At 39.0% G+C, this 26,514-nt stretch overlaps 1 protein-coding gene across 1 annotated transcript in view; it reads right to left on the bottom strand.

Annotated features, from left to right (window-relative positions):
- Positions 1–315: 315 nt before the first annotated feature.
- Positions 316–26,514, bottom strand: part of LOC122562022 (uncharacterized) — an 81,502-nt gene continuing 55,303 nt past the window's right edge. The window contains exons 46-79 of the mRNA XM_088000358.1: positions 25,036–25,128; positions 24,809–24,872; positions 24,606–24,704; positions 24,363–24,466; positions 24,137–24,275; positions 21,725–21,843; positions 21,483–21,632; positions 20,041–20,211; positions 19,606–19,909; positions 19,459–19,526; positions 18,386–18,473; positions 18,095–18,212; positions 17,884–18,007; positions 17,659–17,795; positions 17,293–17,548; positions 14,556–14,798; positions 13,941–14,117; positions 13,694–13,839; positions 13,513–13,603; positions 13,031–13,420; positions 12,816–12,942; positions 12,594–12,712; positions 11,702–11,898; positions 6,405–6,588; positions 5,482–5,647; positions 5,015–5,139; positions 4,578–4,886; positions 4,225–4,428; positions 4,002–4,127; positions 3,743–3,913; positions 3,532–3,636; positions 3,300–3,395; positions 3,029–3,157; positions 316–468 (exon numbers count right to left, since the gene is read on the bottom strand). Coding sequence (XP_087856484.1) covers positions 442–468; positions 3,029–3,157; positions 3,300–3,395; positions 3,532–3,636; positions 3,743–3,913; positions 4,002–4,127; positions 4,225–4,428; positions 4,578–4,886; positions 5,015–5,139; positions 5,482–5,647; positions 6,405–6,588; positions 11,702–11,898; positions 12,594–12,712; positions 12,816–12,942; positions 13,031–13,420; positions 13,513–13,603; positions 13,694–13,839; positions 13,941–14,117; positions 14,556–14,798; positions 17,293–17,548; positions 17,659–17,795; positions 17,884–18,007; positions 18,095–18,212; positions 18,386–18,473; positions 19,459–19,526; positions 19,606–19,909; positions 20,041–20,211; positions 21,483–21,632; positions 21,725–21,843; positions 24,137–24,275; positions 24,363–24,466; positions 24,606–24,704; positions 24,809–24,872; positions 25,036–25,128 — 5,166 coding nt within the window. The 3' untranslated portion in view covers positions 316–441. The remainder of the gene's footprint in view (positions 469–3,028; positions 3,158–3,299; positions 3,396–3,531; positions 3,637–3,742; positions 3,914–4,001; positions 4,128–4,224; positions 4,429–4,577; positions 4,887–5,014; positions 5,140–5,481; positions 5,648–6,404; positions 6,589–11,701; positions 11,899–12,593; positions 12,713–12,815; positions 12,943–13,030; positions 13,421–13,512; positions 13,604–13,693; positions 13,840–13,940; positions 14,118–14,555; positions 14,799–17,292; positions 17,549–17,658; positions 17,796–17,883; positions 18,008–18,094; positions 18,213–18,385; positions 18,474–19,458; positions 19,527–19,605; positions 19,910–20,040; positions 20,212–21,482; positions 21,633–21,724; positions 21,844–24,136; positions 24,276–24,362; positions 24,467–24,605; positions 24,705–24,808; positions 24,873–25,035; positions 25,129–26,514) is intronic.

Consider the following 26,514-nt stretch of genomic DNA (forward strand, 5'->3'; position numbering starts at 1 on the left):
ATGACTTCTAAGTGCTTACTTTTGAGTCTTCAAGCTCTCAGCATACAATTATAGCAACCTTGGCTGCAGGATTGAAATTGTTTAGTGAGAATTTAATCTGGTTATTTTAATAGTCTGGTTCAGCTATCGACTGGAAAAGCTTCTGAGTTATTGAGAAGATGATTTATATATCTTAAGAGGTATTTATTGTATCTGAGAATAAAATACGAGAAGCTCAAATGACTACACAATTGGTTTACATATCAACTTGACTTCTAATATACTTCTGATCATATCTTTGATTCATCAGAACTAAAGAAATTAGGACAAGACAAATTTCAACAAGTTGATGCTTTCTTTATTAGTAACTTGTAAATAATAAGTCTAACATAATATAGAAAAATAAGTTACAAAGAAATGCACATTCTGTGAATTTCTTAGGTGAACTCTTCAAACTTGTAATTACTCTTCAGCTTGGACTACTACTTTCTGTAAAATAAACATGTTTTTGCAATTAACAAATAATCCAATTCTTGCATGGACTGATTTCTTGAACAGTATTCTAAATATAGTTGGACATGAATTTTCAGAACAAATCACTGAGAAATGATATTAAACTAGCAGGATACTAGTAATAATCAATCTGTTACCACAATGAAACTCCCCAAAATAGGTAGTTTCACTTAGTTTCAGAGTGAAATAACATAGAGTTGAAAGTATTACCCCTTTCACTGCTGTCAGCACTTCTGATAGGTCTCACTTTTTCCTCAGCCAAGAACAACCCCATTCCATTCTCCACAATGATTAATATGGATTTTGACTAATTTTATTGCATTTCCTACACTTCTCAGAACCACAACAGGGTTATTTTGGTCCTCAACCTTTCCCGCCCCAAGCTTCCTCCTTCAAAAGATCATCCTCTCCTATTTCCTCCACTTCCAGTATGATGCCACCTATTTAGCCTTCCAAAGCGACATTCTGGTTCACTCCTCAAACAGCCACATTTTCAACACCGTTACATCTCTTTGCAGTACCTTCTCATGCCAACACAGCTATTTTTGCCCCCATATTCTCATTGTGCTAGTCTCCAAAACAATCCTATGTGAAATGAAAATTTAATTTTACTTCTTTCAATTCAATACACTATATTTATTTGGCAGGATGCGTCCTCTTCTACGTTTGGGCGACATAATTCAGATTTGGACACCATGCTGTGGAGTATCTCCATTCCACCAAAAGTGTAACCCTTACCTTCTGGTTGCCTGCAGTTTAATTCTCTACCCCACTTTATCTCTCACCTTTCTAGGCCTCAGCTTCTTATGCTATTGCAAAATAAGCTTAAAGATTGTCATCTCATCATTCAATGATGCATTTTATAGCCTTCTAGGCTCAACATTGTTTCCAGTACTTTCAGATCATAAATGTTGCCTTTATAGTTTTACTTTTGGATGGCCCCTTTTATAATGATTCTGTTTTAACCAGGTACACATCTTTTGTTTCACTACTTGTCCCTTTTTACCTTGTGATATCAGTCCATTTGTCACATAATTTCTTCTAATTTTCATCTTATCACAAACCTTCCCTGTTATTGTTTTACTCTTCCCTTATTTCCTTCCCATGCCTAAAAATTGATACACCTCTAAGCAGTTGTGTTAAAGAGTTAATGGCTGGAGGTCTTGGCTTTGCTTCTCCCTCTCCAATGCTGACAGGCCCACAGAGTATTTTCAACAGTTTTAGTTTCTCTTCAGAGTTCCAGCACCTATGATCTTTTGCTGTACCACTTGTCAATGCATTGGAGCAGAAAGTGATTGTTACTGAGTAAAGTCTTTATACACCCCTACTGACAGGAGCAAGAATTTGGTGCAATTATTTTCAGAGGTAAAACTAGTAAAAACTGCTGAATGAGACATACTGTTGCAACTCCTCTTGTGTACTTCAAAATGGAAGTCTTGTACGACCAGTACATTCATTTCCAGTATAACATGCTTTTAAAACAAAGAACTACGGGTGCTGGAGATCTGAAGTACAAGCAATTTCTGGTGAAACTCAGCAGGGCTGGTAGCACCTGAATCGGTTCTGATGAAGCGTCAGGGGATTTGAAATGTTAACACTGCTTTCGCCCCACAAATGCTCACAGCCCTACTGTGTAATGCCAGGATTTTCTGTTTTCATATAACATTTTTAAAAACTGTTCTTTCTTTTTGGGATTGGTATGCCCTGTTGTCATTGTTGTTGCCACATCCCACTCCCAGTCCCATTGTCTTCTCCACTCACTGCCTTCCATTCGCAACTCTGTTCTCTGCTTCCCTCATCCAGCTTGCTACTCAGCTTAACATATCGCTTAGAGACTTGGGGCAGTGAGTAAGGCATACAGATGAGGCAATGAAAGGTTAGGGATTGGGAGTAGGGTGGCACAGGGGGCAACAGGAGGGGCAGTGAGTGAGAGGTAAGCAGAATGTTTTTGAGTGAGGAGTTGGGGGAGTGAGCAGGCATCCAAGGTAGGTCAAAAGACTCAAGTTGAGGGCATATATGGATTTTGGCAACACTAAGAGGTGAGGTATTACCAAACTCATGAGGGAGAAAGTGAGGCGAGTAATTGAAGCACCATTTTAAAAGAAAGTGACCTCCCAAGTATACAACTGCTTATGTAGTGAATATGTTGTGGCAGCAAATACAGCCTTCGCTATTATGTGTGTGTTGAAATCTAGTGCATTGATAAACCTGGCTAGCAAAATAAGCAGGGTCCTATTCGCCTCATCTCAAACATTACATTTAAGGAGTAAGGATTGTACTGTCCCCAATTCCCAAGCATTTAGTTTTTCTTCAAATTTTATACATTGCTCCCTTGACTGTTTCAAGGCATGCCAACAGTTCTCTTCTGTGATAGAAACTGTCAGACAGAAGTCGTGCACCTAGATACAATTCTGTCAGGCTGGAGACCTCTTGCAGCTGCTAGTGGATTAATATCTACAGTTAGGATATACTAATGTAATAATATAGAATTAAACGCTTCAGATGAATGTGACATTTAAAACAAAAAGAAAATTACCTGGACATCACGGCTTTTAGCCCTGAGTTTGTTGACCTGGGATTCTGCAATATCAGCACGCTCCTCCGCCTCCTCAAGCTCATGTTGCACCTTTCTGAACTTGGACAAATGAATGTTAGCCTGTTCCTCCTGAAATGATGTCAAAAAGAGTTATGATTTGGCATAAGAATGTAGTGGTACATTGAAAATGAAATATGGCACTGAAACACACTCAGTCGACATAAATGAACACCAAGTAACTTCAAATAATACAGCATTCAGAATTACTTACAGACTCCTCAGATTGCCTCTTGTAAGCTTTAACTTTCATTTGTAATTTGTCAACCAAATCCTGCAGTCTCAAAAGATTCTTTCTATCTTCCTCAGACTATTTAAAAATTAAAACAAGAATATGTAAATTTGTCCTTATCCAGTATCTTGTAAGCAAATGTGTTGAATGGTGAATTATCAATGTCAGTAATTTTATTGTATTTAAAATGTCATTTCCAATATACATTCTGTACCTGATAGGTGAGTTCCTTGACCCTCCTTTCATACTTGCGAGCTCCTTTGACAGCTTCTGCGCAACGCTTCTGCTCAGCTTCAAATTCGTTCTCCAGTTCACGTACCTAAAGTAAAAGAATATAAACAGTTAGGCTCTCAAACAAAGGAAATGCTCCAGATTTCCATGCCACCATTTAGACTAGTATTTTAGCATTTAGCATTGCTACATACCCTGGCTTCCAGTTTCTGGATCTGTTTTTTTCCCCCTTTCATGGCCAACTGTTCAGCCTCATCCAAACGGTGCTGCAGGTCCTTCACTGTTTGATCAAGGTTTTTCTTCATTCTCTCGAGATGGGCGCTGGTATCCTGCTCCTTCTTTAACTCTTCTGCCATCATAGCAGCCTTATGGTAATTAAGAATGATATATTTATTTCTATACATCAGCAAGAAGTACCTAAGTTTGACTGGCTAGTTTGAATGCAAAACTTACATCAGTAATCGCTTTTTTGGCCTTCTCATCTGCATTTCTTGCCTCTTGAATAGCATCCTCTACCTCAGACTGAAGGTGGGAGATATCTGTTTCAAGCTTCTTTTTGGTGTTGATGAGGCTGGTATTCTATTAAAAGTTAATCAATTGTATGAGAGAAGTCGTGAACGTTTATTCAGCCTAAAATCTTTGAACAATATTCTTCAATTGTCCAGCAACAAATTACCTGAGTATGTAAAAGCTGTACACGCTCACTAGCATCAATAAGTTCTTGTTCAGCCAGCTTTCGAGCTCTTTCTGTCTGTTCCAATGCTGCTCTCAATTCTTCTATTTCAGCTTGCTGAAGGTTGTTTCTGCGTTCAGACATAGCCAGTTGCTCCTTCAGGTCCTCATTGCTCCTCAAAGTTTCATCAATTTGTAACTGTGCTTCCTGAGTAGCATTGAGAAAGTTTCTCATTAACTTGCAAATGTTAATTTTGTAACAGCTAATGCAGTAAGTAATGCAGAGGTCAGTTAATTCAATTTTAATATTTGCTATAAATGTTTGAAGGAATACAGTGAAGCAACTATTAACCGTACCTTAAGTTGCGTCTGTACAATCCTGAGGTGCTTCGTAGCTTCTGTAGCCTGCCGATTTGCATGGCTCAATTGAATCTCCATTTCATTCAGATCACCTTCCATTTTCTTTTTGAGTCTTAGAGCATCATTTCGGCTTCTGATTTCTGCCTCCAAAGAAGTTTGCAGAGTGTCTACAACTCTCTGATTGTTCCTCTTAATTTGATCAATTTCTTCATCTTTCTCAGCGATCTTTCTGTCAATTTCTGATTTTATTTGATTTAATTCCAGCTGGATACGCATAAATTTGCTTTCTTCATGCTCAAGTGATGCCTAAGTAAGACAAAAAAATGTATTTGTTTTAAGCAAAAGTATTGGATGCTGTGTGTTTAGCCTACTTTAAAATTTATTTGAAATGGTGTAATCTCTTCAATGAAAATCTTGACTATTTATTCACGTACCTCTGCTTCTTCCAGAGCTGTCTGAATTTCACTCTTTTCTGTCTCAACCTGTTTCTTAGCCTTTTCTATCTCATGCAGTGCCTTGCTACTCTCTCCAAGCTGTTCAGTCAAATCTGAGATCTCCTCTGTTTAAAGAAACATAATACTTTCTCTTTAGCAACAAAAATTGCATTTATAATATCTTTAATGTAGTGAACTGTTCTATACGTCTTCAGAGTGATATTAGAAAATAAAATTTGACACTGGGCCAAATAAAATATTAGAACAGGCAATCAAAAGTTTGACCAAAGAAGAATGCTTTAAATAGCATCTTAAAGAAGGAGAAGAGATGATGAGGCAGCAAGATTTAGAGAATTACAGAGCTTAAAGGATGGCAATGGCCACCAACAACAGCGGAATTAAAATTGGGATTACACAAGTGAGTAAAACAGGCTAAGAGAATGCTATAAATTTGAGAAATAACACACGTTGAAGATTCTTGTTCTCTCGCTTAAGTGTTTCAAGCTGGTCCAAAGATTCCTCATAAGCATTCTTCATTTTGAAGAGTTCGGTGCTTAAAGATCGAGATTCCTTCTGAGATGCCTCCAATTCAGACTGGCATTCTTCGTACTTTTGTTTCCAGTCCGCCAGAATCTGTCAGGACACAACAGCTTGAAAAGTTATTCTTTATCCTCAGGCAGAAAGGCTCATAAGTTTTCCACTTTTATAGAACCAAGTTTTAAGGAATTAAGGGCTACGGGGAGAATGTGGGTAAGTGGAGTTGAAATGCCCATCAGCCATGATTGAATGGCGGAGTGGACTCGATGAGCCGAATGGCCTTACTTCCGCTCCTCTGTCTTATGGTCTTATGGTCTTAAAACAAATTGTTTTTACAGGATGTAGGTGACGCTGGCTAGACCACTATTTATTCCCCATTCTAATTGTCTTTAAGAAGAAAGAGGGGAGTTGCTTTCTTAAACCGTTGTAGTCCATGGGGAGTAGGTAAACTCAAAGTGCTTTTAGGAAGAGAGTGACAAGATTTTGATTCAATGATTATTTGTCACTATTATGCAGTTCCAAGAAAGGATGATCTGTAGCTTGAAGAGGAGGTTACAGCATGATGTTCGTATGAATCTGCTGCTCTTGTCCTTTAACATGATAAGTATCACAGGTTTGGAAAGTGCTGTTGAAAGCAGTTTTCCAATTTGCCAGGTTCACACCAGCAACTTGGCTAAGAGTGCAGCTAGTTCTGGAGCACAAACTTTTTGTACTTTTGCCAGAACATTGTCAGGGCTTATAATCTTTGCAGGGGCTAGTACTTTCAGCTATCTTTTTGATATTATGTGAAGTGAATAAAATTGGTTGGAGACTGGCATTACCCAATAATATTGCCAGAAGGCCACCCTCTCACCTTGTCAAAGTTCCTCTGCTTCTTATCAAGAGCAGCTGCAGCAGCATTAGCTCTCTCCACATCAATCATTAGATCTTCCACTTCATTTTGAAGTCGCAGTTTGGTCTTTTCCAGTGATGCACACTTGGAATTTACTGCCTCGATTTGATCCTCAGCCTCTTGGAGTCGCTGGGCAAGTTTTTTCCTAGGAAATAATTATAGTAGTATGCAAAATTGAAATATGGTAATTTCAGAAGAAAGAACTGAAAAATGTACACAATGATAAAAACCAGAGCAATCAGGCTCTTTTTCACAGGGGTAAAATTGAAGAACAGCTAATGTTCTGGGGATCTGAGTCCAAATCCCACCATGGCAGGAGGTGAATTCTGAATTCAATTTTAATAATCTGTAAATAATCGTCCTAATGATTTCCCTGGATCCATTTCGATTGTAGAAAAGAATCTTGATTCACTAATGGCCTTTAGGGAGGAAAACTACCATCTTTGCCTAATCTGGACTACACATGACTCCAGACCCACAGTAATATTTTTTGATTCTTAACTGGACTCTAGCCAAATAAAGATAGACAATAAATGCTAGCCATGAATGAATAAAACTAAATCTTGTATACAACCAAATTTAACAGGCTGTTCAGCACTCTGTCTCCATTTTATTAGAGGATCAGATGGAACTGGAGAAAGTGCAGAAAGGGTTTATAAGTATAATCTAATAACTGAGAATTACAACTATCAGGAATTATTGAATGATTTGGTGCCTTTTTCTTTAACAAAGGGAAGGTTTATTGTTTACTTAAGAGATGGAAATGTGTTGCTGGAGAAGCGCAGCAGGTCAGGCAGCATCTAGGGAACAGGAGAAAATTGCAAGGCATCTATACAGAAATTGTCCTTTGGGCAAATGCAGCATGGGTTCATGAAGGGCAGGTCATTCTTAACTAATCTTTTGGAATTCAATGAAGACATCACGAGCAAGGGACCCAATAGATGTGGTGTACCTCGATTTCCAAAAGGTCTTTGATAAGGTGCCACACAGGACACTGCTGCATAAGATAAAGAGGCATTACGGGTGAAGTATTAGTGTGGATAGAGGGTTAGTCAACTAATATGAAGCAAAGAGTGGGGATAAATGAGTGCTATTCTGGTTGGCAATCAGTAACTAGTTGTGTGTGTCATGGATCAGTGTTGGGACCTCAATTATTCACAATTTATATAGATGATTTGGAGTTGGAGATATTTTGTAGTGTAGGAGAAAGTGAGGACTGCAGATGCTGGAGATCAGAGCTTAAAAATGTGTTGCTGGAAAAGCGCAGCAGGCCAGGCAGCATCAAAGGAACAGGAGAATCGACGTTTCGGGCATAAGCCCTGAAGAAGGGCTTATGTCCGAAACGTCGAATCTTTTGTAGTGTGTCAAAGTTTGCAGATGACACTAAGAAGAGTGGCAGAGCAATGTGTGCAAAGGACTTTGAAACTTTGCAGAGGAACATGGATATTTTAATTGAGTGGGCAAAGGTCTGGCAGATGGAATACAATGTTAATAAATGTGAAGTCATCCATTTTCGTAGGAATAACAGTAAAAAGGACTATTACTTGAATGGTAAAAAGTTGCAGCATACTGCTATGCAGAGGACATGGGTGTCCTTGTGCAAGAATCACAGAGGGTTGGTCTGCTGGTACAACAAGTAATTAGAAGGCAAATGGAATTTTGTCCTTCTTTGCTAAAGGGATTGAGTTTAAAAGCAGGGAGGTTATGTTGCAGCTGTATAGGGTGCTGGTGAAGCCACATCTGGAGTACTACATGCAGTTTTGGTCTACTTACTTGAGAAAGTATGTACTGGCACTAGAGGGGGTGCAGAGGAGGTTCACTAGGTTGATTCCAGAATTGAGGGGATTGACTTATGAGAAGTGACCGAGTAGATTGGGATTATATTCATTGGAATTTTGAAGAATGTGGGGGGACCTTATAGAAAAGCATATAAAATTATGAAGGGAATAGATAAAATAGACATTGAGAGGATGTTTCCACTGGCAGGTGAAATTAGGACAAGAGGGCAGAGCCTCAAAATTAGAGGGAGCAGATTTTGTAAATCTGTCGAATTCTCTGCCCACTGAAGTAGGTTTATGCTACTTTAGTAAATGTTTTTAAAGCTAAGACAGAATTTTTTAAACAATAAAGGAATTAAGTGTTATGGTGAGAGCGTGGGTAAGTGGAGCTGAGTCCACGAAAGATCAACCATGATCTTATTGAATGGTGGCGCAGACTCGAAGGGCTAGATGGCCCTCTCCTGCTCCTAGTTCTTATGTTCTTATATTTTATTTTCTAAGATGCTAAGAGTGAAACTCACTAACACAGACACTATAAATAAATGCATGTATGTAGAGATAAGCTAACTGCACAATGGAGGAATTCTGGGAAACGGCACTGAAGTCAACACAACTGGGAAGCAGATCACAACAGGACACCCTCATTGATGAATGCAAAGAAGAGTATTGAATCGGAGGATGTCACTAAGAAGAATTCTTGGAGATGGCATTGCAGTCATTAAGACTGGTTTAAATATTGCAGAGGAACTGGTGTCAAGGAGTGGTTAAACTACAAACACTACATCTGGGTGCAGTCCAGTCTCCCTAACAACTACGAATCGTGGACCCCCAAAGGTCAGCAAGAGAACTGAGACAAGAGGCACCCAGAAAGAAGGATAGGCTGGAGCAGAACAGATGGTATCCAGCGTGGAGGCACAGCAACTGACCCAAGCTCCAGATGGAGTCAATGGAGGTGGAGGAAACCAAAGAGGTGGGGGAGTGGATACCAGTGAAATAAGTAAAGGAAAACCTGCCAGGCCCCCAAAGCCTCACAGCAAAGTGGAAAGAGGCACTTACATGAAGATGACACCAGCAGGATGACCACCATCAGAAAAAGAGGCGGAGCCCCACAGGGGAAATAGAGAGGAGTACCCTCCAATCCACAACGACGGACCCTCCAAGGGGACTGGTATAACCTAGCCCCAACCTGGTGAGAATCAGGGGGTACCCACTGCACCGCCGCTCCAGGCAACTGGTAGCTGTGATCCTCTGACAGTCCCTCTGTCAGACTCAGGACTGGACTCTGCTGACCTTGTTCTCACCCTGACAACACCAGACCAGGGAAGTGACCCCAGGGAGGAACTAGACAGCTACCTCAACTCTGTGAGGGTCCAACAGTTCATCCACACCACGGAGATGCAGTCAGTCCCCCCAGCCACAGACCATTGGTGAATGGACATTGGTAACCTTATAAATTTTAAATGGGTATTAAAATTGCCAGCATTAACATGCATTGTGTTAAATCTTCTGCACAATCTGTCTCCATGTTGGCTTTCCTAAAGCTTGGGGCAGGTATCTTCACATCCTCTTTGACCACAGGCAAGGTTCAAGAGGACTGGAGATTAGCCAATGTTGTTCCCTTCTTTAAGAAAGGAAGCAGGGATAATGCAGGAAATTATAGACCAGTGAGCCTGATGTCTGTGGTGGGGAAGCTCTTGGACAAGATTCTGTGGGACAAAATATATGCACATTTGGAAGAAAGTGGACTAGTTAGTGGCAGGAAGCATGATTTTGTACAGAAAAGCTCATATCTCACCAACCTGATTCAATGTTTTGAAGAGGTGACAAAGGTAATTGATGAGGGAAGGATTGTGAATGTAGTTTATATGGAGTTTAGTAAGGCATTTGATAAAGTCTTACATGGCAGATTGGTACAAAAATTAAAATCACATGGGATTCAGGGTGGGCTGGCTAGGTGAATACAAAACTGGCTTGGTTATAGAAGACAGAGTAGTGGTGGAACAGTGTTTTCAGAATAAAGACTGATAACCAGTAGTGTTCCACTGGGATAAGTCTTAGGTCCTCTGTTGTTTGTAGTATAGATAAATGATCTGGAGGAAAGTGTGGGTGGTCTGATTAGTAAGTTTGCAGATGATGCAAGATTGGTGGAGTTACTGATAGTGCCAACGATTGTGAAAGGATAGAATAGGATATAGATTGATGACTTGGGCGCAAAAATGGCAGGGGGAGGTTAATCCAGACAAATGAGAGGTGATGTGTTTTGAAGGATCAAATTTAGGTGTGAATTATACTGTAAATGACAGAGCCCTTAGAAACATGAACTTACAAATGGATGAGGGTGTGCAGTCCACGGTTCCCTAGAAGTGGCAACATAGGTGGCCAAGGAAATCAAGAAGGTATATCGCATGCTTGCCTTCTTCAGCCAGGACATGGAGTACAAGAATTGACATCTATATAAAACTCTTGTTAGGCTGCATTTGGAGTATTTTGTGTAGTTTTGGTCACCTCATTACCAGAAGAACATTGAAGCTTTGGAGAGAGTGCAGAGAAGGATCACCAGGATGTTGCTTGATCTCAAGGGCATTGGCTATGAGGAAAGGTTAAAACGACTAGGATTGCTTTTACTGGCAGCTGAGAGGAGACATGATAGAGGACTACAAAATTATGAGAGGCATAGTGGATAGTCAGAGACTTTTTCCAGGGTTGAAGTTTTAGTTACAAGGGGCATAGGTTCAAGGTGAGAGGGGGTAAGTTTAAGGGAAATGTACAAGGGAAGGTTTTCACAGAGAGAATGGTAGGACCCTGGAAATCACTGCCAGAAGAGGTGGTGGAAGCAGACACATTGGTGACATTTAGGAGGCATCTAGATGGTTACATGAAAAGGGAAGGAATACAGGGACACAGACCAAATTAGGGTAGAAGTTTTTTTTAGTTTAGTTAGGGCATGATGGTCAACATGGGCATGGAGGGCCGAAGGGCCTGTTCCTGTGCTGTACTTCTTTTTTGTTCTTGAGAAAGGAATAGAGGATACTTTGATGTGAATAGGTAAAGTAGGATGATAGGAATCTTGTGCAGAGCATAAAATGTGGGCGGCACGGTGGCACAGTGGTTAACACTGCTGCCTCACAGCGCCAGAGACCCGGGTTCAATTCCCACCTCAGGCGACTGACTGTGTGGAGTCTGCACGTTCTCCCTGTGTCTGCGTGGGTTTCCTCCGGGTGCTCCGGTTTCCTCCCACAGTCCAAAGATGTGCAGGTCAGGTGAATTGGCCATGCTAAATTGCCTGTAGTGTTAGGTAAGGGGTACATGTAGGGGTATGGGTGGGTTGCGCTTCGGCGGGGCGGTGTGGACTTGTTGGGCCGAAGGGCCTGTTTCCACACTGTAAGTAATCTAATCTAATCACTGTTACAGAACAGCTCAACAGCACGGCCTGTCTGCCTTGTAAGCTGTAAGTAAAAGATTATGGAAATCTGTACGCACTTGGCCTCTTCCAGTTCCTCTGTGCGCTGGATTGCATCAGTTTCGTATTTTGTCCTCCACTGAGCAACTTCACTATTGGCCTTGGACATGCCCCGTTGGAGCTCGGCCTTTGCTTCCTGTTCCTCTTCATATTGTTCACGGAGCAAATCACAGTCATGGCGGGAAGATTGTAGAGCATGCGCCAAGGCATTCTTAGCCTTTAAACAAAATATGAATGAAAGGAAATGACCAAGTGAAAATCTTAAATAATCTTGTATTTCAAGTACAGGTACGTATCCCTTTATCCGAAATGCTCGGGACCAGCTGCTTTGTGGAAATCGGAATTTTGTGGTTTTCAGAATGTGACAGTTTAATGGCGAAATTTTTTAAAATCTTACTGGAGAAGCAGACTTCTAACGAAGAACGTGCTTGGCTGCGCCCACCCCCCACGTTACATCTGAGTGACACGCATCGAGTGCTTGTGACATGGGTGCCTTCACAGAGAAACCTCAGGCCTGTTGGTGCTTGACCACGCCCCCTCCCATGTCACCTCTGAGTGACACACATCAAGTGCGTGTCGACTTGGGTTAACTGCTTGCTTGCCAAACAATCTTGTTAATGAGAAAAAAAACTTCACAAAAAAACTTTCGGATTTCAGAGCTTTTCAATTTTTGGATGTTCGGATAAAGGGTTACGTACCTGTACTGGAATATATACTGACATTTAAAAATTACCAAAAACCAAACTTGAAATTGTGTGCATGCATGCATTAAATATTAGCTTGCTATAATCTGTGAAATGACAGAGACCAAAGTTTTTTTCACAAAACTTGGACACACACTTGGCATCTTGCCAATCTGTTCACCATTTTATTTCCTGTTTATCATACTCCAATTGCCTGCAAGTTGAATACCTTCAGTTCTTCTTCCAGTTGTCTCTTTAGCTCTTCAATCTGTTGAGTGAATGCTTGTTTTCCTCTTGTCAGTTGAGAAACGAAAGAATCCTTTTCTTCCATTTGGCGTGAAAACTCACCTAGGAACAAGTGAAGGATTGACTGCAACTCAAGTTTTAAAATTGCAGGATAAATGGTATTATGCTTAAATGCTCTAAATTCTGACTTCATTCCAACAATTACCATTTTCAGTTTGCAGACGAGCTTTCTGGGCTGATAGATCATTAACTAGACGTACATTCTCATCGTTCTTTGCTTTTGTCTCACTAAGTTGGTCCTCTAGGGTACGACAGAGCTTCTCAAAGTTAGCCTTTAAGGAAATAGTCTCTGTCAGTTTCATATGTTAAACCAAAGAGCTGCTTCATTCATCCAACAATCATTGTTTTTCAGAAACATACCTTAGATTTAGATACAGATTCCATGTTGCTTGCTAGGTCATCAATCTCCATCTTCAGCTCACTCTTTTCCTTCTCCAGCTTCTGTTTCACCCGTTGCAGGTTGTCGATTTGTTCCCCAAGTTCAGCCACACTATCAGCCTGCTTCTTGCGAAGAGCAGCAGCTGTGGCTTCATGCTGGAGGGTTGCTTCTTCCAGATCGCGGCGCATCTTCTGAAACTCTGCTTCACGTTTCTTGTTCATTTCGATCTGTGCTGCAGTCGCACCACCAGCTTCTTCTAGTCGTTCACTGATCTCTTCAAGTTCCCGAGCAAGGTCAGCTCTCTGCTTCTCAGCCTTAGCACGAGAGGCACGTTCAGCTTCAATTTCTTCTTCAAGCTCTTCAATACGAGCCTAAAGTAAACAAATATATATCTTTAACTGTGCTTTATGTGATCCTACATGATACATAAGTTATTCAAAGTTTTGTAAACCTTGTGACTCACCTGAAGCTCTTTGATTTTCTTTTGCAGCTGAGCACCAAGGACCTGCTCATCCTCAATCTTACTTAGTAGTTGACTGATTTCAAATTCCTTTCTGCAATGCAAATAGATTGATTTAAATAACTTGTCTACATAAAAATATGATACTCTAGCTGTTTAAAACCAGAATATCAATTCTTCTTACTTCTTCAGTTTCTCATCCAGTTGCTGTTTGTCATTTTCCAGATCCATTATTGTTTCTTGAGACAATTTAAGATCACCTTCCAGTTTTCGCTTGGCCCTTTCAAGATCCATGCGTAATTTCTTCTCTTGTTCCAGAGATCCTTCGAGCTGATAACATACAATGTAAAAGCAAGCACATCTTTTCAGAATGACAGCAGAAAGAAAGGACCTATGATAGATTTATATATTTTATTGCAATGGATACTTACATCGTCAACTTGCTGTTCCAACTTTGACTTGGCCTTAGTGAGTGTATTGACTTTGTCTTCCTCAGCTTGCAAGTCATCCAGTGTCTGCTGGTGGGCCTCTTGTAGAGCTTTCTTTTCCTTTGTTAACTTGACAATGCTTTCATCAAGGGTGGCCATTTCCTCTGTAAGGTTCTTGACCTGTTTGCAAAAAATGAGTGTATAAATTCTACTGGTATCTACCATTTGTAACATCACTTGGATGAATCAATTATTTTGACATGTCTCAGAAAAACATCTGCATTTTGCCTTTCTATAAAATTGACAATAAGTAAAGTCACCGTAATCTTACCAGACCATAGGGCTGCTCTTTCATTAGAGAGAGTCAACTGGTGATGTTTTAACCTAAGTGTCACCACATACCAGGTGAGGGGAGATGTTGAGAAGAAGGGTCCTTCATGGTAACCTCAGCTGGTCTGGGAATTGAACCCATACGGGTAGCATCATTTGTATTGCAAACTGGCTGTCCAATCAACTGACTTAACTGACCCCCTAAATTGGCAATATGATCACTATATATTTGAAAAAAAAAGACACTCAGTACGTGCAAAACAATTTAAAATCTACATGTATTCATACCTTGTTTTCTGTAGCATGTTTCTCCTTTTCAACTTTGGCTAAAGTAAGCTCCAAGTCATCGATATCTTTTTTCAGTTCTGAGCACTCATCTTCCAATTTTCTTTTCTTGGCAGTAAGCTCAGCATTTATTTCTTCTTCATCCTCTAGCCTTTCATTTGCTTCTTTAAGTTTAGCCTCAAGCTGAATTTTATTTTTAATGAGCCCCTCGCATCTTTCTTCAGCATCTGCCAATGTTTCACTTTCCTGAAAGATAAAATGTGCATGCTTAATAACAAAGATCATGAGATATGTAAATTTTGCTGAATGCAACCTAGGACAGTGGGCTGGATTTTTATTTCTGGTGGGGCGCTAAATAAGATTTTCTGACCACATATCAACACTGGATGTAATTTCAAAGTGGTCTAAAGAGAGTTGGTATGGTAGAGAATGGGTGAAAGAGGAATATGGCAAATTCAGATTGAATGGAAATGAGGTCATTATTGTGGTTGATTACTTATTTTATAGATACTAATGACACCAAGATAATAGCACAGTCAAGTGATGTTGAAGTAATAATCCACCATGATCAAATTAATGATGGAGTAGGACCAATTGTCCAAATGGCCTCTGCTCCTGTTCCTGTGTTCCAGTGGAAGAAAAAGGAGATAAGTGGCCGGGCAGAGCAGGCACTTGTGAAAGAACTACACTGTGACTGACTGATACAGGATTTTAGAGGCAGTGGCCATGTTACATGTGAAGCATTCTATTTCCTACAATAGGACTCCTGTTATATTGACACACTGGCATTCTTAGGAAGCTTACTATTCATGCACCATGTAGAGACCCTATAAACACATCTTTGTTGTCTCCCAGCCTTCATTGCTTAGCAGTATAACCCTCGAGATCAAGAATCTGCCATTATTGCTGCTGGGGTTCCTCCTGATTGATGCACAATTCTTAGAAGCTTGTTCTTAATTCCAGTAATGGCCTTACCTGCCTCCAGCAGCATTATCATGTTTTTTTCTGCACTCACTGCTCTTCCCCATGATCTATGATGACTCATTTCCCACCATACTGGCCACAACTGACCCAACTTGCATTGATTACACTCTGAAAGAGCACTGAAAACACTGTGTCTGTTCTGTGCTTATGCAGGATGCCATCCTTGGGATCTCCTCTTTTTATATAGTGTTCTGAATAACATCTGTCCATAAGAGTGTACCTTTGTCTCATGGATCAGCTTTGAGACCCTTTGTGTCTCTTGCCTCCTCTAAGGAATTATAATTGACCCATCAGCAAGTTGACAGTTTGTTCATTGGTATGCTTGATTACCGAGAGACCATTTTCAGGAAGCTAGCAAATTCTACCCACTTTTCACAATCAACAGTAAGTCAGAATCTTCTTAGGAATCCATCATGCCATGTGGTGGTGAGATTTCAAGTGTCTATCTTCGTTCCCACCTCTGACACGCTATAAAAACTTGGTCCAACATGTTACTAATCTAAGAGAGAGCTAGAAACAAGTACAATGTTTCAAATCAACTGAATTATGCCAACATATTTGGGCACATATTATTTGGTTTCGAATTTAATTCATTGTATCATAGCACTTTTTTATTGGCTCATCGTAACATATATCAAGATCTCTTTTTACTGATATTAAAGTTTCAATTCTGAGGTCTAAATTTCATTTCAACAAGAATATTGGAATTAAATTGCACTCATACTGTTATCTTTGCTGCATTTAGCACCACAGGATTGCACATAATTTAGCATTAACTGGCAATATTTCTATACAAATTTAAAACAATGGTTGGCCTCCAAAATACCAAAAGGTCAGAAATGAAGAGGTCACAAGCTGTTTTAAGCGCTGAAAGCTGGAGTAGAGTAAGACCATAAGACGTAGATGCAAAATTGGGGCGTTCAACCCAATGAGTCTGCTCTGCCATTTGGCTGATGTGTTTCTCAACTCCATTCTCCTGCCTTCTCCCTCTTACCCTTGAACTCTTTACTAAACAGTAAAATGGCGTCATTCATTGATGCTTCAGGTGTGTGAAAATAATACACGCAAGCATTTATTGTCCTACATGTTGAGTGCAAAGTTTCATTGAGAAATTATAGAAGTTTAAATATTTATTAAATTCAGTAGAAGTTGAATTATCTAAGTAACAACGACTGCACTGAATTATTTTATCAAGAATTGTGATCAGGATTTTGTAGAGGTGTAGAGGATTCTTTAAGACCGAGATTTCTGCTTCTCCACGAGTGGAAAAGCACCCAGGAACAAGTGGCAATCTGGCAGTTAATTTGTCATCCAGTGGGCTTCTTCATGATTCAAGTCCAGGGATAGTGAGGCCTTGCCCTGTTTGAAGCACCTGTCAATTAGAGGCTGGCAACCATTGTGAGAAACTGTTACCAAGGCAGGACGCAGATGATGGAGTGGGCAATGGAGGGAGAAGAGAGAGGGAGTCAGAGGCAAGGGTGGGGGTGTTGATTTCAGCGGCCAACCCAATAATCCTCATTCATGCCCCAAGTTACTGGGTTAAATTCAATTATTAATTGACCATTTAAGTATCTTTATTGGTGACGGTTGATCATGGATCTTCCTGCCCTTAATTGCTGAGGTGGTGCCTGGTGGCAACCCATCCAATTATTTGCTCTTTTCAACACCTATCCACCAGGCCTATGGGGGGAGAGGGGGGGTGTTCCTGAAATTCAGACTTGATATATATGAAAATTGATGTAATCAGAAAGCGTACCGACTGTACTTGAAGAACCAGGTCATTTTTTTCCTGTATCAGTGTCACCATTTTCTCCTCCAATTCCTTTCTTCTTGCTTCAGATTTAGCTAGTTCTTCTTTAGTCTTTTCAAACTCCACTTTCATATTCGCCATTTCCTTTTCAGATTCAGCGCTCTTTAGAAGAGGCTTGATCTTGAAGAACAGTTTCATCCATGGCCAGTGCTTGACATTCATGAATGCACGGATGTTGTACTGCAGGGTAAAGACAGATTCCCTGAAGGTGAAAATGACAAAGTTAATTGTATAAACAATATCTATACATGATTTACTTACTTTTCCATCTCTTAATACAAAACATACCAGAAAGATGTAAATTAATTTTACCTTCTCTCCATCATTTTCTTGAATTCAACTCTCATGAGAAATCCACGGCTAACAGCTTGTATGCGGGTAACAAGTTCTGCTAACTTGTCATCTCTCATCTCTTCAAGAAGACCAAGGAGACCAGCTTTGAAAAACACCTTTAATGAAACAAATGTTTTCAGGTGGTGACAAAGTCTATTAATCACCTGGTAAAGTATTAGACACATTTTTAAAATGGTCACTAACCTTAGTATGACCAAACTTATACTGGGTGTGATCAACATCGATGGAGCCCAAGAGTTTTTGAGATGCTTTCTTGCTGTCAATGAACTGTCCTTCAGGAATTGCACTTGCATTCAGAATCCTGTATCTGTTATGTTTAATGTTTGAGAATTTTAAGAAGTGTAGCTCCATGTTAATTTTCATCGAATCATTGTGCATTTACACAACTTCTTACCTTTGTTTAAAGTCACCATACAGAATTCTACTTGGAAATCCCTTTCTGCAGATTCTGATTCCTTCAAGTACACCATTACATCTGAGCTGGTGCATTACTAAGTGATTATCCATAGCGCCTAAAAAAAAATGGTAGGAATGGTGGTGATAATTTTTCTTTTAGCTACATTTTTATTCCAATAATCAATGTGTAATCGATATTTATAGGTGAATAGGAAAAGATCAAAGAAAAGTAAATTCTGTAGTCTGCTCCAAGATTTGTTTGAGTTCTAATACAGCATATTTCAACTACCTGGAGTCTTTGTCTCATTTGGAATTAAGCAGCGCACAAAATGTGGGTGAGTAGACCTCAAGTTAGTCATCAGTTTATTCAGGTTTTCCTGTAGAAGACAATTGATCTTCATTATTTTTGAGGCATTTCCATTAATCTGTGTTTACCATTATGCTCTATTGGTAGAAATGTATGGGGGCATTTGAACCAGCAGGTAATCTACCTTAACTTGCTGTTTTTTTGTTTCCAACACACTGCCATCAACCTGGAAAAATTATAACAGTTTTCCAAGGATGACGCTCCATTCTAGTTCCTCAATTAGAGTAGTAAGATGTTGAAAACACATATATCTTTCACCCATTAAAAGGGCCATCATGGACCTGATGGGACACCTATGTTTTCTTTATTATATAGAAAATAGAAATAGGTGTAGACCACTCAGCCCTTCAAACCTGCTCCTGTAGTCAATGTAATCGTGGCTAATCATCTAAGTTAGTGCCCAGTTCCCACTTTCTTCCCATGCTTTCAGATCCTTTAGCCCTAATGACTTTATCTAACTCATTCCTGAAAACATTCAATGCTTTGGCCTTAACTGGCCTACGAGAACTCCACAGACTCACCAGACTCTAGGTGAATAAATTTATTCTTAGTTTTAAATGACCTATCCTATATTCTTGAACTGTGACCTTGTGGCCACAGCTGTTAATTTGACATGTCATGTGTCACTAGCAAGCCAGCATTTGTTATTCATCCCTAATTGTCCTTAACTTAAGAAGCTTGCTAGGCTATTTCAGAGGGCAGTTTAATTAAGAATAGATATGGATGACAAGCTTGCATCTTGAAAAGACATTTGTTACAGAAAGCATGGTCACCATTACTGAGAAAAATATTCAATTCTAGACTTTATTAATTGAATTTAATTCCATAATCATTAATGGAACTTGAATTTCAGTCCTCAAAGCGATATTCCAGTATTCTCTGGAATACTTGTCCGGGATTGTACCCCAACACCATTTCCCCTGGGAGAATACTTCTTGGAAGTAATCACTTCATGACTAAATCATGCAGTTCTAATATATTAAAAAGAAACGTACCCTAAACAAAGCTGAGACAGTCTGAAAAGATGAACCCTTCTTTTTGCCTCCCTTCTTGCCAGCTTCAGCTGCAAGGTAATATTTTCAGCAATTAGTAATGGAAAACTTTTGAACAAAATATTCTCAAAATTGATGATCAAATCATACCTTCTGCAGAATGACCAGCGTAAAGTGTTTGCAACAGTTTCAGAGAAGACTTCTGGTATAGCCCAATAACAGTTTCATTCAGTGGGTCCTTGTTCTTTTCCAGCCAACCAGTGACATTATATTCAACAGTGCCAGCATAGTGGATTAAGGCAAAGTGAGCTTCAGCCTTGCCCTTAGCAGGCTTGGGTTTCTGGAAGTTCTTGCTTTTTCCAAGGTGCTGATCATATAGCTTATTTTTGAAAGTGAGATCTGAAGCCTTGGGAAACATGCACTCCTCTTCCAGGATTGAGAAAATACCCATGGGCTGTTAATTGAAGTAAAAGAAGAATGAATAAAGTGTATCAGATGTCCATTCAATTATAAGCATATGGCAGCTACAATCATATTATATGTCCATTATTAGCATCAATCCTCTATCAATCTTAATGTCCTCACCTTTTCAATTAGCTCAATACAAGCAGCCAGATCCATACCAAAATCAATGAATTCCCATTCAATTCCTTCTTTTTTGTATTCTTCTTGTTCCAAAACAAACATGTGGTGGTTGAAGAACTGCTGCAGTTTCTCATTAGTGAAGTTGATACATAACTGTTCAAAGCTGTTAAACTGCATAGTATAGAACAATTAAAAGAGATAATCAGTCATTGAATTTTCCACTTTGTTTTTAAAAAAGCATAATGAATATAAGCACCACTTATATGGACGTGGAACATATTATTTTTATAAAATGTGACAAATCCCTGTCATTTTTTTCCCTTTTCATATCCATACGTACATACTTATATGGAAAATTGCCTATTTAAATTTTGCAGCCTGTAATTACAGCCTACACCAGTGGAGGTGCTATAGCACCACTGTTGCAGTTATTGGGCGAGAGGGTTACACATCAGTCCCACTATAATTGTGAATTTAGAACTTTATAATATGATATATTTATTTGTATATGAAAATAACAGCAGAATGTAGACTAAATTAGACTTTTAGATCAGGTCAAATGATCCCTTGCCCTCTAACCTTGAATCTGCAGTCTCCTTTTGATGATTATAAAATTGAGTGGTAATTCGTTAAAAATAGTACAGCACAACTTATTAATGTGTTATATTATAAGTTCATATTGAACTATTAAAATGAAAACAACCTACGTAAACGTGTCACTATGTAAAGAAATAAACACTTTCCATTTGATATTTATGGTACTTTTTATGACTTCAGCATATTTTAAAGTGACATCAGAAATAATTAACTGTTTTTGAATGCAGCCACTGTTTTAATGTAGGAAACATGGCAAGCACATTTGTAGAGTGCATGGTCACACAAGCAGGAATGACAGACAATCCACATTGGTCATTGGATCAGGCAACTAAAAAGAATCTTCTGCAGTTCTTTGATAGTAATGGAAAGTTTTACATCTACCTAAGAGATCAAAAGAGGGCCACCATTTAATGCCTTATCTGAAAAAGAGCACAGTGTTCTCTTCATACTGAAATGTCAGCCTGGATTATCAAGTCTCCAAAATTGTGCTAGAACACCTATGTTCTAGTTCATAGGCGGGACTGCTGCTAGTGAACCATAACTGACACCACTGAGTCCCTTACTCCAAGTGGAACAATTGAAATGTCACTAGTGGCAGGAGAGTACAATTACACTAAGGCAAGTTTGCATAAATAGTTTTCATTTGAAATGTATGCATAGAAATGTATAACACATACAAAAATAAAAGATTTTACTTTAACACAAGATGTAGTTGATCCCAACCATTTAACTCTGTCAGCTGGAGCACACAGTAGGTATTAACTTGTCATTCAGAAAATACCAACTAGCATCATCATAATACATGTAATTTAGATATTCCTCAAAAATAATGTAATGTCTCTTACATCAAAGATTTCAAAACCAGCAATGTCCAGCACACCAATGAAAAACTGTCTGGGCTGTTTTGTGTCCAATTGCTGATTAATACGAATCACCATCCACAAGAACATTTTCTCATAGACTGATTTTGCAAGGGCACCAACAGCATTGTTTACCTATCAAGACAAAGCACACATCAGTGACAGAATGTACATCAGAACACTAAGAAGCAATTTCACCAGAAGGACATCAGAAGTGAAAACAGTACCTGCTGTACAGTCTGACCTTTTGTCACAAATTCATTGCCGACCTTTACTCGTGGATAACACAAAGATTTGAGTAAATCAGCAGAATTGAGACCCATCAGGTAAGATGCTTTGTCAGCAACTAACAAGGAGAAAAGTGGTTCAGTCATACTGTAAGGTGAATGAAACCAACCATCATGCTTGTATCAGCCATTTGAAAGGATTATTACACTGTCTTGTACTTACAGCTTTGGAAATATTTCCCTTTCTTGCAATTATATAATAACATTTTGAAAAATATTGTTGCATTTTCTTACATCGCTGCACGGAATATGCATTCCAGATTTAAAAGTTCACTCTCGACAAACAAATTCTCTTCTGCTCATTTCATCTCTATGTATTTTATCGATTTGACCTTTGGTTAGAAAATCTTTTGCTCCTTGATTTTGAGCATTTGTTCCAAAACTTCACTTTTTCTGTTCTTTGGAAACAGAAAATACTGGAAATACTTGACAGCTTTGGCAGCTATCAGAGAAAGTGAAATGCAGCCAATTGGCAAAGTCTTCCAGTCCCAAAGGTGGACAGCATTAACATGGGAAAGCAACATAATTAGACCAGGAGTTAGAGTATATACCCTGTCCTGATCTCACCACCACTTGAATTAAGTTCTAGGTGGAAAGAGCCAACTTTCCAGCACCACACCAATTGACATTACTCAACAATTAATAGAGAGCATTCCTGCCTAGCGGCAATTATCTCAGCTTAAATAGAACAAAACAGAGGAGGTCCACCCAACTGAGAAACTAATCTGAGCAAGCTATCATTGAACTGGGGTCTCTCTATCTGCCATAATTTGTCATACCTGATTTGTGTCCGATCCCCCCGGTTTTCCTTTCCTGTAACTATTTTGTTCTATTTCGAAGTGTCTTCTTGGATCCATGTCACTTTATTGGTTTAGTCAGATTATTGCGTTAGAATCCTCATCATTGTGTGCAGATTATTTCATGCCCTCCCCTTACCTCACCTCGCCCCTCTGGAATCTCCATTCAATTCTCAGTATTTTCTAATTCTGGTTTGGAGTTCCTATATCAAGCCTATTTTCTCTATCTCTCTCAAGACATTTAAAGATGCCAACCTTTACTTGTGGATAACACAAAGCTTTGAATAAATCAGCAGAATTGAGACCCATCAGGTAAGATGCTTTGTCGGCAATTAAGAAGGAGAAAAGTGGTTCAGTCATACTGTAAGATGAATGAAACTAGCCATCATGCTTATACCAGCCATTTGAAAGGATTATTACACTGTCTTGTACTTTTAAAACCTACCTCTTTGACTGAGCTCCTCAACATGGTTTATGTAAAATTTTAATTGATAAAGCACCAGTGAAACACATCAAGATTTCTAACACGTACAAAGCTCCTAAATTTCTTTTATAACTTAAAAGATGAGGATTACTCCTGAACTTGCACAATAGCAATTGAGATGGATTAGGACAAGCCCCAAGGAAATTCAACTTCAGAGTTATCACTAGGATGTTACTGATGCAAAATAGTGCTTTATTAAATTTCCATCCTTGTTTTTACTCAAAATGCGAGAAACCACAGTCATAGAACTAGTAATTCACAAGCTTGACCTGCATAAAATGTATGTGAAGCATAGGTGGAACTATATCAATCATTGTTACTGGGAGCAATTGGATGTAATGAATTAATAATATTGCTGAAACAAATCGCAACATTGTGTATTGATTAAGTTGTTTCCTTGTATGTACATATATAATACATAAGACCCACGAGGCTACAGAAGGAACCTTCTTTAATGTCGCAAATTATAAGATCTGGAAAGCCCTGGTTGTGTGAGTTGTTGAAGCAGATTCAGTGATAACTTTCAAAGTAATTGGACAAAAGAATTGAAGGGAATACATTCAATGGTCATGAGGAAAGAGCAAGGGTGGCTGTATCAATGATCCAACAAATTAATGCTAAGCCAAATGGCCTCATTACACAAGAAAGCACAGAATATTGCGCTGCCATGTAAAGTGATTAATATGGTAGCATATCACTTCAGGAATTCTTCATACATAATGCAGCGCCAGTAAAACATTTGTGATCCCTTATTTTATTAGAACTTGTCATTACATGTAGCTCAGAACAGCTTAGTGTGGTCTCAATGATAAGGAAACATGGGAATAATATTCACCAATAGTACAGATTTGACGAAAGTTCACTTCTCCAAACAAAAGATATGGTTATGTTCCATTACCAATGTAACAACAAAAGAATGGGTCAAGGTAGGCACTAATGAGATTCTATCCCTCAGTCGTATACCTGTGCAAATTTAATTTCCAATTCCGTATCATGCTAATATTTTGAGATGCAAGACACATCATTATGCTTTATAACATTCCTCATGATGTTCAATTGCTTTCATGTTACCTTCAGTGCCATCGGGCTCTGCTTGTTCCTCCCGTTGTTTCTGCTTGAACTTTAGGTTGCCATAATGCATTACTGCACCGGTAAGTTTGTAGATGCCTGTTTTCTCTTCGCTTGTAAAGCCCAAAATGTCAATGGCTTCCTAGCAACCAACAAAAATAATCAGTAACATGACAGTACTCTGAAAATGAATAGAAATTTGAAATTCACAAACAGAGTATTAACTTACATCAGTGGCCATCAGTTCCTCATCATCATTGATACTGGGAACAGTGATCTCCCCCTGGCTAACAAAATGGAAGTCGTAGGGGTTGGTGGTAATGAGTAACATTTCTGAAATCAAATAACAGCAGCACATTAATTGGTGAATTTTAATTATTTTTATTTTAGCAATAAATGAACTTAAAGTCTACTAGTAAAAAAAGCAACAATTAGTGAAAATTTCAATTAGGTTAATCTCCAGATCTCTTACCAATAAGTTCTGGCTTTTTGTTGCATGTAACCTGATAGAAAATGTGATAGCTTCTTTCAGCTTTTAACTGGAATGTAACTCTGGATTTCTCCAGGAGATCTGTATTCGGAACATTAGAGTTCATTAGGAATATTGCCTCCTTAATAAATTAATTGGAGCATTTCAAACTTTTATTAGTACATATGAGACTGATAAGTACTTACAAGTTTCAATATCAGCAGAGGCCAGTTTTCCTGTGGCTCCAAAGTGAATTCTGATGAATTTACCCTTTGAAATAGAATTTCAGAAACATAGCTGAACTCCTTGAGAGATGTTTCACAAAATGAGTATTAAATGTGCTTTTAAGGTTTTTGTTTAATTTATTTCGTGTTGTTTAGCATATCTAAAATTGACTTTTAATATGTTATACTGGTGCTGCCCAAACACTTACAAAGCGAGACGAGTTGTCATTTCTCACTGTCTTGGCATTACCAAAAGCTTCCAGCAGAGGGTTAGCCTGGATGATTTGATCCTCCAGAGTTCCCTAGAAGTATATTTGATAAGTCTTATTAATGAAGCTACTGAGTTGTTGGATGAAAACAATATGAACACAATAATGTTTAACTAGTATGACATCAAAGCGGAATTTTGTTAGAACAATATAATTACAGCGTGATTTGTTGGAAAAGTTTCAAAGTTGTGATAGTCAATGGAAATAAACAGTACATTTCAGAGAGAAGAGAGAAAATGTTGGAGAAATTCAGCAAGTCTGGTAGAATCTGTGAAGAGAGAAAATTAGAGTTAATGTTTCGTTCTGAAGCAGTGTCATATCAGACTCAAAACATTAACTCTATTCCCTTCTCCACAGATGCTACCAGATCTGCTGACTTTCTTCAGCGTTTTCTATTTCACATTTCCTGCATCTGCATGCTTTGCTTTTATATGCAGTTGAGTGTAGTTGAGGGGTCTAGCAAGAAGTCACTTGGAGATGTAAGAGATTTGGAACAGGGAAGAGAAGAGTTCTTTTCACTGAAAAAGCTGTGAGATTGCATTGGCATTCTCAAGTGTCTAATTAGAGTTAAGGAACCACTTGCAAATACGTCTTTACACACACACACGCACACATACACACACACTCACAGCTCTGCATTTTCCCAGCTGGGATCTACCCTTGTTTCCCTTCTTATTCTCATCTGTCTGTTGGCCCTTGATATCATTTAAATGTACCATTTTAATGGTCACCTTTACACTGAGGACATCCGGTTCTACCTTGGCACTGCCTGTCTTGATCCCTCCACTTTTGCTCATTTATCAAGCTACTTATCTGACATTCAGCATTAGATCTCTCTCTCCCCCTGGCAACTGTGACCTTGTCATTATATTTGATCTTAAGGTGAACTTCTGACCATATTTTGCCGCCATCATTAACACCACCAGATTCCACTTCTATAACTTCATCAACATTGTCCCTGTCTCAGCTCATCTTTTGTTCAAATATTAATTCTTTCCTTTCTAAACTCTGGGCTCAAGTCTTTCAGTGCACTCCTGGTACATCCTCCACATTCTCTAAAGCTTGAGGTCAGCAAGTAATTAAACAGGTCAATGATATGCTGTTCTTTATTATGAGAAGAACTGAACATAAAAATAAGCGTGTATGCTTCAGTTATACAGAGCATTGGTGAGACCACATCTTGAATAATACTATGTGCAGTTTTGGTCTCCTGATTTAAAAGTAATCTGTAAACTCCAGAGGAGGTAGTTCAGAAGAAGTATATTCAATTGATACTTGGAGTGATCAGGTTGGACAGTTTTGGCTTACTTTCACTGGAGTTTAGAAGAGGGAGAGGTAATTTGACTCAAATATTTAAGATCCTAAATTGTTTTGATTAGGTAAACTTGGAATGGGTTTTCCTCTTGTGCATGAGTCCAA

This window comes from Chiloscyllium plagiosum, unplaced genomic scaffold (genome assembly GCF_037043375.1).
Source record: "Chiloscyllium plagiosum isolate Xiang-an unplaced genomic scaffold, Cpla_swu_hap1 HiC_scaffold_25, whole genome shotgun sequence".
NCBI classification, from domain to species: domain Eukaryota; kingdom Metazoa; phylum Chordata; class Chondrichthyes; order Orectolobiformes; family Hemiscylliidae; genus Chiloscyllium; species Chiloscyllium plagiosum.